Here is a 14,781-nt window from a genome sequence, read left to right as displayed (position 1 = left end):
TTAGCGATAACACCAGACTGCCCATTTTTCCCACACGAGCGTTAATGTGAACAGATGCGTATGGTGGAATTTTCGAAACATGCAATTTTGGAAAATAATCATCTTATGGAATAATGATTTAAAGCATACTGCTATTAGATTTGATTCTTTGAAAAGCCTCATAATGAGTGTTTTTCCTTTAAAACTCTTACTTAACCATGCCTTTCCACGAAAAATATTTAAAACAACTAGGTTTGTTCCATCTTCATTACTATTCACGACGCGTTTGGGAAATTGGATGAACATATATAGGCAGATACAGCGTGTTTTCGCATGTATGTTTCATCTGAAGGTGAATAGTGGTATGTTATCTTTTTAATAAAGGATTCAATTAAGTAGCACACAGCAAACATATATCACTTGCATGCTTGTATAACACTTTTAGAAACCAGCGGTAGTACATCCCGCTCTTAATATCTTTATAATAATACCACACAGGTACCTCATTTTGTTCTGCGTATTTCTCGAACCAGTCATGGCAAAGGTTCCCAAAATCGAGAAGAGTCCCATGCAGAAATATTGACAAAAGCTGCCTCTATAGCCACCTATAACTGCATGATAATATGCAAAAATTGATCTCTCAGTTACGTTTGGTATCGGGCGATCCGGTTGGCCAAATCATTCTCTCGAACTAACCAGAACGTTCTTCAAACCAGTGATGAAGAATTGTGGACCAGTAACTTGGCACATTGTCATCCACCAAAACTCTATCGTTTTTTGGGAACATGAACTCCATGAATAGCAGCAGATGTTCTCCAAGCAGCCGAACATAACAATTTCCAGGCAATGATCAGTTCAGTTGGACCAAAGGATTCAATTCGTTCCATATAAACACAGCTCACAGTGTTGTGGAACCACCCTTAGCATGCACTGTGCCTTGATGGTAACTTGGCTCACACTCGATCATCAGCTCTTCCCAACTGGAATTGAGACACATCTCAGATAGCCACGGTTTTCCAGTAGTCTAGGGTCCAACCAATTTTGTCCCAAGCCCACGAGGGGCCCTGCAGGCGACGATCTGCTGTCAGCAAAGGCACTCGCATAGGTATCTACTGCCATAGCCGACTGACGCCAAATTTCTCCGCACCGACCTACGTCCCACAATGATTTCTCCAACTGCTTCGTGCAGTGTTGGCTTGTTGTTACCACTGACGATTCTACGGTATCGCTGCTGCTCTCGGACGTCAAATGAAGGTTGTCAGGCACTGCGTTGGCCGTGGTGAGTGGAAATGTCTGAAATTTGGTATTCTCGGCATGCTCTTGGCAATGATGATCTCGAAGTACTGAATTTCCAGATTGACGATTTCTAAAAGCCTGGATGTGTCTTTTCAGTCGATGCTTCCTTTTGGTGAAACTGTACCACTAGTTTCTTTTTTTTCCCCACAGTTCGGTACTTCCGTATTAGTTACATCGTCTACCTATTTGTTTTTCAGCATACGTTTGTGGCTCCCCATTTCAGTGGCGGCCATTGTCTTCTTGTCTGAGCTAATTATCGTTCTGGACAAGGTTAAACTCATTAGAAATACCATCAGCAAAAATTCTCAATACTTCAATTTATATTTCCTGTCAACAATTTTCTTACTGTAAGTAAAGCAGCGTCTACACAGCAAAAATCGTTGATTAATTTTAGTGTATAGTTTACTAACTTAATTCGGTCAGCAGCACCTGACGTAATTAGACTGTATTCCATTGCCGTTGACTGACTTTTGATTATGGTCGTCTGACAACATCATTTCAGAACATTGTCCATTAAGTTATTAAATTCAACTGGCCCTCGAAGGCCATTCATGTCTCTGACAGAATTACAATGTCATCCTCGAGCCGCAAATTTTTTTCTACTCTATGTACATTATTTCCATTGCCGAATTCCGACGTAGTACTCTTCATTGGGGTTTTAATGTACACAATACATAAAATAGAAGAGAAAGGAAGATCCTGTACTACTCCCTTCGGAGTGTTTATCATGCTTTCAGGCTACCCACTTTCGTAACGATGGTCTCCTTTGTGCACAAATTGTAGGTACCTTTCGCTCCTTGAATTATACTCAATACCTTGAGAATGTGAATGAATGTGTTATAGCGATGATTCTTCGAAGTTTCCCCCAAATCTATAGAGGATATAAACGTAGAAATTCATTTATTCAGTCGATCTTGTAAAAAGGAAGTATTACAAACATGCAAGATATCAGCTCTAGGAATCGATCCGCATGAAATGTGGACCGTTATTCTGGCAGTAGGTAGATATTGCCTTTCGTATCTACAGCTTTGAAACTTAAGTGCGCACCGGTTGTTTGTTACTCGCTCCATCCCACTGGAGCCGCCTAATGCCCGAGCGTGATATACTATACAGCGGAGCGAGAGCCAGAACCCTCCTATCTGTGACTTGTTGAAGTCGAGGGAGGATGTGAACAAATCTGCCCTACGCGTTTTGAAATTTTGTTCGAGATCCACTATTATTGCGCCCTATATATAGTTACTAATGTGAATGTGTGTTACGTCAACCTTAAGCACATGCAAGTATGGCGAGAATATTGTTAAAATAATATTGAACTTAATGTTGACATAGCACATGTTTGCCTATTTGGGTACCATCCGCTGCTATTCATGGACTTCGTGTTCCCAAAAAACGATAGAGTTTTGGTGGATGACTATGCGCCATGTTACTGGGCCACAATTGTTCGTCTCTGGTTTGAAGCACATTCTGGACAATTCGATCGAATGATTTGGCCAAACACATCGCCCTATACGGAACGTAACTGAGAGGTCAATTTGTGCATAAAATCATGCGATTTAGTAAGGATATTGAGGCACCATTTCACAATATTTTTGCTGGGGACTCCCCACGATATTTCGAATCTATGCCACGTTGGCTTTCTGCATTACGCTGTACAAAAGGAGGTACCTGTGCGGTTTTATTAAAAAGATATTACAAGCCGGATGTACTAGTACTTGTTTCTAAAAGTGTTATACAAGCGTGCAAGTGATATATGTTTGCTGTGTGCTGCTTAATGGAATCCTTAATGAAAAAGAGAACATACCATTATCCAAATGGTTCAAATGGCTCTGAGCACTATAAAACTCAACTTCTGAGGTCATCATTCACCTAGAACTTAGAACTACTTAAACCTAAATAACCTAAGGACATCAAACACATCCATGCCCGAGGCAGGATTCGAACCTGCGACCGTAGCCGTCGCGCAGTTCCAGACTGTAGCGCCTAGTACCGTTCGGCCACCCCGGCCGGCATACCATTATCCACCTTCAGCTGAAACATTCATAAGAAAATCCGCTGTATCTGCCTATTGATGTTCATCCAATTTCACAAAACGCGTCGTGAATAGTTACGAAGATCAAACAAACCCAGTGGTCCTAATTATTTTGCGTGGAAAGGCGTGGTTACCTAAGAAGCACTTCAGTGTTGGCAAAATAATGAGTTGAGGCAGTATGATTATATAACAAGTACTAGGAGAAAAGTGAGGGACAAGACAGACTGAGTTTAAAGGCAAATCCCTCATTATGAGACTTTTCAAAGAAGCAAAGCTAATGGCAGTATGCTTTAAATCATTATTCCATAAGATGATTATTTTCCAAAATTGCGTGTTTCGAAAATTCCACCATATGCATCTATTCACATTAACGCTCGTGTGGGAAAAATGGGCAGTCTGGTGCTATCGCCAGATGGTCATTAAAGATCAAAATTCTATTACGAGTGATCTGTCGGTTGCAAAGGAACTTGCAGCTACTGTTCATATCAAGGTGATTATTTTCTTTACGTGCTGCTGTAGTCCATACTCGCAAGCACAAAAAGTTTTCACGCAGTTGGCGTACAGAAAATTCACCATTTTTGTTGGTTACTGATCAACCGTTTTACTGTGTGATAAAAAATATAAGACAGACCTTCGGTATGATATTGCTACTAGTCACACAGTGGATAAAATCTGTATCGCCCTTTCAGTTTCGTGGCTACAAGCCTTCACGCTCGAAGTCTATTACTGCCGATTTTTCCATGTTATGAGGGGCCCAATTTTCACCTTACTATAAGAAACGAGAATGATAACTACATAAACTTGCATTTACTGTTCGCTGACTAATACATTATGCCCTTTCTCAACATTTACACATGTTTCACCTTCGTTGGTCATCCTATAGTAAGATAATCTGCAGAATAATTCCCCCTCATCTTTGGAGTCAGCGTCTCTCACCTGAATCTCTGGTTGAATTTCTGCTGTCGACCGACCATCCAAAACAACGGATATGAAGGATTTAAAACGGTGTAACTATCTTGAATACAGTTCAACATGTCTAATTCTCTCATATGATTAATACTTTCATACAACACAGAGCAACGTACACCATTAACGAGTAAAAAATATTTTATTCGTATAAAATCTACAACTGATTTGTGTACGCCTAACTGCGATGCACGAAATGAGGAAACCTTTGTATTTCACTGGCTACTAAAACCACATCACTCTTTAAACGAAATCATAGGTACTAATGTCGACAATAACGAATTAAGCAGGTTTCATCTGAAACAGCGCTCATGTAACACCACGTGGTTAAAGATTTCCACGGATGAGTCTTAATTTTATTCCTCATTTCAAAGCACAAGTTATTCCCGTTTAAAAGCCATCGTTTTCTTATAAGATTCAATTCACCTGTGGCAGAAAATTTGGAGGCCAATGTAAAAGAAAGCCTATGAAGAACTCAGTTGGTTTGATACCAAGATTATCCGAGAGATGGAGCTGGCGTCTTCGTTGGAAGGGCGACCTCTACTCTCAGCCTTAGGCTCGCTCGCCAGCAGTCTAACGCCTCATTTGTCTACAACATCACGAAGCCAGCTGGGACCCACGTCATTCTCGAGCTGTCTGTTGAGTGGAGAGGACGTGAGCTATTCGTCAGTGCTGGCCTAATTTTTTTGATTTGCAATCTGACTACAGACATGGATCTTTTCTCTTCCTTGCTAAGTATTTTTGGTAAGTACCATCACTAAATGAATAATTTCTTTCTACTACTTCAATTTTTATTTGAGCTTCCGAATTATTGGTTACTGTACACGGTCTATGAAGTGTCTTGAATCGGTTTCTCAAACTACAGCTGCTTATATCAACTTCTCAAACCAATTTTGGGATGTAATGAATGTATTCAGTCGCACTGAAGGTGATTTACTATCGAAATAGTTTTGAAACTTTAGTGACAGGATCAGAGATAGAAGGCTCAGAATAAATCTCCTAAAAATCACACACAGGCACTATGACAACTTTTTAAAAAATTATACATGAGATGAACTCGTAGATAACTTAAACAAATATTTTTTGCTGTTTTAATATAGCTGAATGGTAATAATTAAATGTGGTCTGCATACATAAAGGATAGGACAGTTTATGGTCCCCTATTATGACAATGTTTTTACTTACAGTCTGTATTGATTGCTACAAAAATAATGTGACAAGTTGTTAGGAAAGTGAAAAACGTTACCCGATTTTAATTTGCTGTGGATACTTACAGACTACATTCTGTTTCAGTTTTTACAGCGGTACTTAAGGAACCTACCACAAATTCTGAGAATTTCACACCTGTCGTTCCTGGATATGAGCTGCCTGATCGTAAATTTGAGTAAGTACTACATAACATGTTCTTACTCTTTATGGTTGTTTTACCAGCTTCATATGAAAATTACTCAGTTTTGGACATGGATGAATGGACTTTGAGATGAAGTTAATTCATTCCTTAAGGGTACACTATAGATACTAAGCAAAGGCCTCTCAATGGGCAGAGAATTTGCGGAATATTTATGAGGTATAATTACCATGTAGGTTGTAGTGATTTTCTTTTATTTATGAATTGGCATTTGGATAATAAGTAATAGCAGCTAGCGAGTTACAACGTCCTTTTACACATTAATCTGTTTTTAAAGTTACAATTTTTTATAATTTAATAACAACAGAAAATGAGTTGTGTTTACTAACATATATGAAGTCATCACTATTATTTACTTGTGCTGTGAGCTAGGAAAATTATGCCACACGATTTTCACTTCTGTTTATTAGTACGTTATCTGCTTAATGTTAAAACGAATTGCACATCAAATTATAGTTAATTGTTATAGGGAAACTATTTCTTAAAAGAAACAAAACTGATTGCTGTATACATACTACATATAACAAAAACGCTCTAAAGCTACACACAGGCACATGCTTCACTTCCTGCCATCTTAATTTACAAGACGATATGGGTGGTCCAGTACGTGGGATACTCATTAGAAGAGTTTCTCATGGTATGGTGCATTAATTGTAACATATACTCCTTTTACTCTCAAACAAAGACAATTCAACTAGGTTTGACAGTCATGATGGTGATCTATAGTTGTACATACCTCTATGAAACTACTCTTATGTTTCATTTGTTCAACATTGCATTGAACTATCAAAGTTTTCTACTAGTGTAATGTTATTTTACAGTTCATTCCATTATATATAGAATGGACCAATACCATTCGATAAGGAAATTCGTTTCCTACTTAATAAATCTTCTTGGCTGATTTTAAAATTATCATTATGACAACACTGTCGTTTGTTTTATTTATATTCGTAGTTATAATGACATTTATCAGTTGTGAGATTTAAGTTAGCTAATTTCTCTCAAATGTTACTATTAATTTTACTCTTTTGGGTTTCAGGAATGCTGCCAGCTTCAGCCAAGAATCGAAAACATCACTAACAGTAGATAATTCCGTAGTATCTGCTGACATGGGCCAGTTCACTGAACAGTATGCTGAACTTGATATGTCCAAGGAGACTACTGTTATTCAGACCACAAACACACAGAAAACTGAAGAGGAAACTGTGGAGCATATCCAACTTTATACCACAGACACATTTGTTGCTGGAATGGGACATTCCAAACAAGGTTCCGATGGGTACAATGTGACAACAGAACAAGCTGCACTGGGCACACTTACCCCTCAATCTGAGCGCAATACAACAGTAGGGAATGACACATCAGTACTACAGAAAGAAAACATGCCCTTGTATGCAACTACCACACATATCGAATTCACCACAATGATGGTAATATTACTTGGTGTTGCTCTAATCACAGCATCCATCTGGAGAATGTGCAGCAACTATTTTAGAGTCCTCTCTGTTGAGTATAGTATCAAATACGAAGTGCAGTACAGTAATGGAGAATTCCTTACTGTCGAATATCATGATACAGTTACCGTTTAGAATGCTTAAAATTCTCCCTCCATACACTTATACATCATACATCCTGAAACAAACATCTCCTCTCCTCTGGTAAACCACACTTAGTTTTTTATCCCTTCTTCCCTTTTACCCTTCTGCCTCTATGCTTACTGTCTAAGTTATCCATTACTGCATATGTAAATACGCACACATCCCCACACTCCCACCCTCCTCCCCCTCAACCCCACCCCCCCACACACAAGAATGTATGAAATTCGAAAATCATCTTCTGTCAACAACAGTGTAATAATGGATACAGTTATGTTCAATTTCTTAGACCCTTTTATCACAGAGAAGAACAGTAGTTCTGAAATCTGTATTCTACTAGCAAATTTAGGGATATGTGAAGTGAATTATCATGTGAAGAGTGTAATTTCCTGGTGGTATCACAAGAGCTTCCTAGTATTCTGTCCTGTCAATTTTACTTTTGTAAATTACCCTTGCCCAGTTTATGAAAACGGAGAATATGGGTAAACTAAGAATTTCTGGTGACTATGAGATTGTCACAGAACGTGTTTCACAAAGCCAGTGATTGTTTGAGAAAAGTGGTTGAAATTACTGTTTTGTCAATGTTTTTACTTTTATTTTTATGTTGGATATAAGCAACTTTTGTGTAGTTATGGTTGTAAAATTTAGTTTATTCTATATATAAGTGTAATAATATAATATATTTTTTGTAATAACTTAAGTGGAATATGATAATGTTTACAGTGTGTTTATGAAAATGAAAGATTGTTTTACAAGAGCACTAAGACAGGTCACCTCTTTTGCTTTGATATTTAATGTGTACAACATTTGTGTATTTACAGTTATGAATTTGTAGTGGATCTATATGAAAATAAATAACTTTTGAATAATTTCTGTCGACTTAAGTTTCATTGTCTGCCCTCCTCATGCTGTTGGGATCTGACTGCAATTTTTATTAAATGTATTAAGATTTCTTTTGAGTTTTAAAAGAACAGAGATTATGGATGTAGTGAAAATTGCTTATGAATGTCGATAAATAATATAATATATGATTTTTCTCTACTTTTGTGTGGAATCGACATTACAGAAAGCTCCAAATTAGCTTCAAAAACGGTGTTACTTACCAGTGAACAGTGAGGGTAAATGGAATGTTAGGTCATTGATGGAAGGAGTAAGAGAGGGAGAGACTGTTGTCATTGTATATAGAGCATATCAAGGTAAACATTATACTGCAGGAAACTTATGTCTTTAATCCCTGGTTCATGTAGAAGTTAATGAAGTCACCATAACTATCTACATCCAGTAAAAGCACTCTTGCTGAATAACTATAATGAAGAAGTGGAACCATATAAACACCTGTCTCAACACTGTCAGACAAATAATAATTTTATCATCTTACCTGGAATGTAGATACGTGCTGCAGATGTTTCTTTTATCGCAATGGAGATGATGTAAGTAACATCCACTTTATTGATTTGCAGACATGTTAATTTACTTATAAAACAACTCTCACATTAAATTATTATATTCCTTTTAGTTTTACTGTTGTATATATTACAGTCTAATGTTAGTGATGACAATTCTCTGTGAACTGTGTTTCTAAGGCTTAATTCTCTATTTCTAATAGGATGTACAATCCTTTACCTGAAAGATAAATGTTGACCTTATGCCACTTCACTTAACCTTACTTTTATGATAATAATAGCTAAGCTAAGAGATCACACATTGTTTCAGGGGGCTGGATTAGAGAAAATTTTTTTGATGAATGCACATCAATAACCTCAAATGAAAATGGAATGACAGCTGAACAATTATTCCAGTTGTAAATAATTCATATATTACAGTATGTCTATTGCAGTTTTTGTAATTTAACCTGTATGATAGTATTAGCTATCGCACGTGATGTTTGTAGAAATAAAGTGTTATCTTCATGGGGCAAATCTCAATGCATACAGATTCCGAAACATAACATTATCAGACTTTTATTTTATTCTAATATTATGATGTAATGAATCGCAGAAGTGATACTGTTAAAATTTTATTATTAATAACATGCATCTGTCTTGGAAATTTTGTACTGAGCAAACTTATGCTGCATGTTCCTCACAGTGACTCTAAAATATGTAGTGTATTTTCTATGTGCTCTCCAATTCTGGAATTATTATCTGGCTTTTCACAAAGAATATTTGTAACTGAGAAAAGAAAAGAAAATTAATTTGTGAGGTATCTCTTTCCACAAAAAATATCTGTAACTGAGAAATTAATATAAGATTAATTTGTGAGGTTTCATACTGAGATTATCCATATTTCTGTCTAGCAATGTAGAACATCTTGCTGTGAAAAACACAAATTCTCGTGCAACAACTGATAGCCACTTATGAAATGGGAGTTCTAGGGATAAGCACCCCCACTCCAGAGAGAGAAATGCAATTAATTTCTATGGTAACGTATTAATTGGCAAGGTTAATCCTTGTGTAGTGCATTAATGATGAACTGTCAATTATAGACCTAATGAATTAGGGGTTGTACCCCTTCTTGCATTCACACAATTTCGTTCGTTTTGTTTAATTCCAGGACATGTTCTACCGGATTTGTGATATCATCACTAAATTTTCTTTTCTTTCTCTTTTTACGTTTTACTTTAAGTGTATCCCGTGGCTGCCAGAAGAAGGAAGCTATAAGTGTAAATTAGCACGGAATGTCGTCATGGCTTTGGGCGACTTGTCCTGAACTGTATTTATTATTTAAGTGCTAAATCTATTTCTATAACTTTTATATTTGACTTAACGTTTGCTCGTAAGAATTTGAAAATTCTGGATGTTACTTCCTTTCTGTGAATTAATGCATTTCACACTGCAGAGTTACATTCCAGCCACTAGAATAAAGCAACATTCATGACTCGGCAATGATTTTGAGGTAAATTCTCTTGAAAAACAAAATTAATATCAACAACAGATTTATCAGGAAAGTAACAAACAAGTTCTACTCAGGACAAGTCAGGTGTAGCACTGATGATATGCTCTATTAATACACACTTGTGCTGATTTTTGTTGGCAGCCCCAGGACAGATATTAAGCAAAAATTGAAAGAACACAGAAAAAATGTGTTAGAGTTGAAATAGCAGTTGTTAAAAAACTTTTGAAACTAATCAAATTGAAGGGTATTGTGTTCTAGCAAAAAGCGGATTATCCTCAATTCATTATTATTATCTGCAAACACAGGAACTTAACTTAAAACTCATTTTGGATAGAAAAAGTGAAGTGCAATGTATTGATTTTTGAATGTTCGTTTCCTTGAGCATCTCCCATGAGGTAAATATCTTTACTTTCCCTGTATAGTAATTGAGAGTATCCTCATCAAATTCATTATTATTATGCATATATCTTGTTCACTGATGTTGCTTCAAAAACTACAATCTGCTAAGGACTAAACTATCGCATTACTTAAATTACTTGAGACCAAAATTAGAAATATACGAGCGCCATATTAATGTGTATGGTGCCTGTAGCAGCGCTGAGTAGTCGCGTCGTTTAAGGCGCCGTCACGGATTGTGAGGCCCCTCGCGCCAGAGGTTCGAGTCCTCCCACGGGCATGGGTGAGTGTCTTCTTCTTAGCATAAACTATATTAAGTACTGTGTAAGTCTATTTACCGATGACCTCAGTAGTTTGGTCCCGTAGAAATTCACACGCATTTGAACATTGTATTAGGTGATTGTGGAATTTGAAAAAAATATGATTCTGTTGCTCCTAAAGCAATGGAAATTGACTATGACTATATATCTCCCTGTTCTCCACGTAGTGTTACTCCGTCAACAATGTAACACCACCGTCAAGCGAGTGAAGAGCTTGGTGTCGCAACAGTAGATTCCAGATAATTTTCATTGGCGGAACCTCAGGAGAATGTACAAATCACATGTATGATAATTGTGCACCACAAATAAGAGTCTAACTCGCGAGTGTCATGCAGTTTCATACCAAGATCTTACACGTTGTATTTGTCCACGATAACACTTAAGAAAGCAGGCCGCCACTTTGTTATCAGTAGACTAGCGTCGAACCGGTATAGATTAATTCAGAAGGACTAGTTGCAATTTTGTTCGTGTAATAGTTCCAGTTTTCCTCTTCACTTCAGGTCAACGACGATATTCAGGTGCGTCTCTAATATCTGCATCTGGTATGTGTGCAAGTAACATAACATTCATGACATGTTCACTAGAAAGTCCGAGAAACAAACTGAAACTTATTTCCTACAGAGGCTTCAGACACATTAATATTTATAAGAACTTGCAAGTGAGGCGATTGAAATAGTTTGTGAGACCATTTCAGTATCCCTCTCTGACCTAAACGGAAAATTGCATAGATTTATTAACAAAAATAGAGAATTATAAGACGAATAAACTCCCCTACACACCGGCAAAAACTAGAAACAAGCCTGTACTTAGGTAAGTGATGAACCACAGAGCTGCCGCACGGCGGGCGTAGAAACCACGCCCTACACCTGAAAAGCCATCTGACCATTGGTCAACGTTAGTTATTGCCAGTACTTGTAAACAACGAGTATTATCGATACTCTTCTAACTGCGAGTGCAGTGAAAACGGAGTACTTGTCAGAAATAGAAGCTTGCAGGGCAGCAGCGTTTGAGGTATTGTTGAGTGTTACTTAAGTAAATAAATTAGTGAAATCAAAGTGAACTAGAAATTAGAATATAAATGGAAAACTTGGTTTAGTTTAGAGAGTTACATACTGGCATTCAGCGTGCAGAACAGCAGAACAGAAGAGACAATGACCGTGAAGTCAGCAGTTCCACATAAGCGGGCACTGTCGATTCAGCCGTCAGGGCATCGCCTGACTGGCTCACGTGTTTCTCAGTTGTCGCATGTGAGCAAAGGCCCTCGCCTACATTCCAAGAGCCAATGACCGACGTCAAGAAGATTCTTCGAGAAGTTTTTCAACGTGACGGAAGAGGCAATGACCGGCTCACGTGTTTCTCAGTCGTCACATGCGATCATAGGCCCCCACCTACACTCCAAGAGCCAATGACCCAGGTCAAGAAGATCCTTCGAGAAGCTTTTTAACGTGACAGAAGAGGCAATGGCCGTGAAGTCGTTCACCTCCAGTGAACTGAAGTGAATAAATACGCGAGACGCGGTGGGCCCGACAGATGAAGACGGGGACGAAGACGAAGACGGAGACGGGGATGGAGACGAAGACGAGAGACGAAGGAAGAAAAGAAGAGCAGCAGTAGTTTTCAGTCAGTTTCGGTGCTGAAGACCGTCTTGCAAGAAGAGACTGCATCATGCACAGACGCACCAAGTCCGCCGCTGTAATGGAATAGCAAGCAGGAGCCGCGGCGCCAGAAGACAGAAGTTAAAAGGTATTTGAAGTCTGGTTTTTACATACCCGAGTGACTCGTGAGGACGGGAAGGAGACGGCCTCACATCAGTAGTCACCTGTGAGCTGGGATGACGACCTGACAGCCGAAGACTGGCAAGCGGGAGTCCGTGGTTCGAGTTCGGGACACTGGCCTTGCCCGCCGCGCCGCTCCGCTGGTCGACGCACAACACAGGCGGCCGCTTACAGAAGAGAAACACTGGGATGCCACACCCAAGGTATCATCTGATGCACGACTTCGCTCGCAATAGTTAAACCGGCCACCTCGCGCTTCGCGTCTCCCGTCAGCTGGGCGAGACGGCGACACGAGATACACAACGCTTCGCGTAATCAGACGCCGCCGCCGCCGCCGCCACCGCCTCTGCCGCAGCAGAAGACTTCACAACGACACAGCTGCCGCTCTCCGAACCAGAACATCCCGTAAGATACAGTTGTACAAATCTTCAATAAAAGTTATCTTACGTAAAAATGATGGTTCATTCGACCTCATACCCGAGCCAAGGGAGAACCCACCCTGCCCACATGTTGTTAAGAGAGAAAAGTTAATTTATTTAATAATTTCACCCTGACAGAATGCTTTAGAATGCTCATCCTGACAATTGACAGCATCGAAAGAGAAAACCCAGTTACATTGAGTGACAGAAGTGTCACATTTAGTAACACAACTGTTACATTTGAAGTCAGAAGCCGTTATAGTTGTTACATTTGATGTCAGAAGCCGTTTCAGTTGTTACATTTGGTGTCAGAGAAAAAACCCTTGGCTCAATATGAGGTGTGAATGACAGTCACTAAAGGTCCACAGTTAGTATTGTTTAATGTGTGAAAGGATAGAAGTTTGCATAGCAGTCCTAATATTTTCTTTATTTAGAAGTGTATTTTCTCTCATGATTTTAAGAGTTTGTCGGAAATATTTAAACATATTTTAAATTCAGTATAGGAAGATTGTGCGACTAACAGTTTGTAAAATGATGACACGAAATCGTACAAAGTCGGAGTCAGCACCACAAGCGGTTTCTACTGATGAAGCTATTCAGAGCTTAGTTAATCAAATGGCACAGCTTGAAAATGATAATAATGCATTATTTAAGCAGTTTTGTGAGGTTAGGCAAACCAGTTCAATCCCTCCCACCCTAGATTCCTCAGCAGCAGCCTTAGTAACTCCTTTTTCAGGTAAACCTGGCGAGGACATAACAGCCTTTTTTGATGATTTAGTGGCAGCTGCAAAGTTAGGATCATGATCAGATGAACAGCTCTTACAAATGACAAAGTTAAGATTGACAGGAGAGGCTAAAGCACACGTCTTGTACCATGAAGAATTACGGAATGCTCCAACATTTGAGGAATTGAAGAAAGGATTACTTAAACGTTTTCAAAAACAGAACAGCTGTAGATTTTATAGGGAAAAATTACACACTATCACTCAGAGGCAAAACGAGTCGTTAGAAAGTTTTGTAGATAGGATTAGAAAATTTAATATTAAGACGTATCAGTTGACAACTAGTGATGAAGCAAATAAGGTTATTTTACAAGAGGCAGAAGATAGAGCTCTGGACACATTTTTACGTGGGTTACCTCCTGAAACGTCCCGTCGTGTCAGGGCAGAGTTTCCTAAAAATTTAGCAGAAGCTGTATCTGTGGCGACAGCTTTTGAAGAAATTGACATTGCCACCAGATACAAGGAGAAGCGAAATATATTTTCAGCAGGAGTACGATATTTTAGGTACGATCGACATGGACATATAGCAAAAAACTGCAGACAACCTCAATGCACTAATTGTCAAAGAATAGGTCACACATTCAAGGAATGCAGGTCTAAGAAAGTTTTGGGAGATAGAAATCAGTTAAACTCAAACGGGAATGTCGGAGCCGCCGCCAGGCGTTCCCAATATAATTTCATGCCATTAAGGCGAATGTGAAGGCGGAATGCTGGTTATCTGCTACCATACAGGATAAAGAGGCAAGGATACTGGTGGATACAGGCGCAAACGTATCAATAGTAAGTAATGAATGTATTGGAGAAAAGAAATATGACCCTCCAAGGTATAGATTGAGTGGAGTAGGAGGAGGTACAGTTAAGTCATTAGGATGTACATCATTGATTTTCTATATTCACGGTGTACAATTTCAGGAAGATGTA

General features: G+C 38.7%; 1 protein-coding gene across 1 annotated transcript; it reads left to right on the top strand.

The window, feature by feature from the left end:
- The first annotated feature begins 4,895 nt into the window (after positions 1-4,895).
- LOC126469519 (uncharacterized) lies at positions 4,896-7,380 on the top strand. Its single transcript, XM_050096639.1, has 3 exons — positions 4,896-5,014; positions 5,564-5,654; positions 6,718-7,380. The coding sequence occupies exons 1-3, from the start codon at positions 4,981-4,983 to the stop codon at positions 7,265-7,267; spliced, it is 675 nt and encodes a 224-aa protein (XP_049952596.1). The 5' UTR covers positions 4,896-4,980; the 3' UTR covers positions 7,268-7,380.
- Positions 7,381-14,781: the final 7,401 nt, after the last annotated feature.

Source organism: Schistocerca serialis, chromosome 3 (genome assembly GCF_023864345.2).
Source record: "Schistocerca serialis cubense isolate TAMUIC-IGC-003099 chromosome 3, iqSchSeri2.2, whole genome shotgun sequence".
Taxonomy (NCBI): Eukaryota; Metazoa; Arthropoda; class Insecta; order Orthoptera; family Acrididae; genus Schistocerca; species Schistocerca serialis.
Note: the sequence above shows the minus strand (reverse complement) of the source record. Positions and strands in the feature narration are given on the sequence as shown.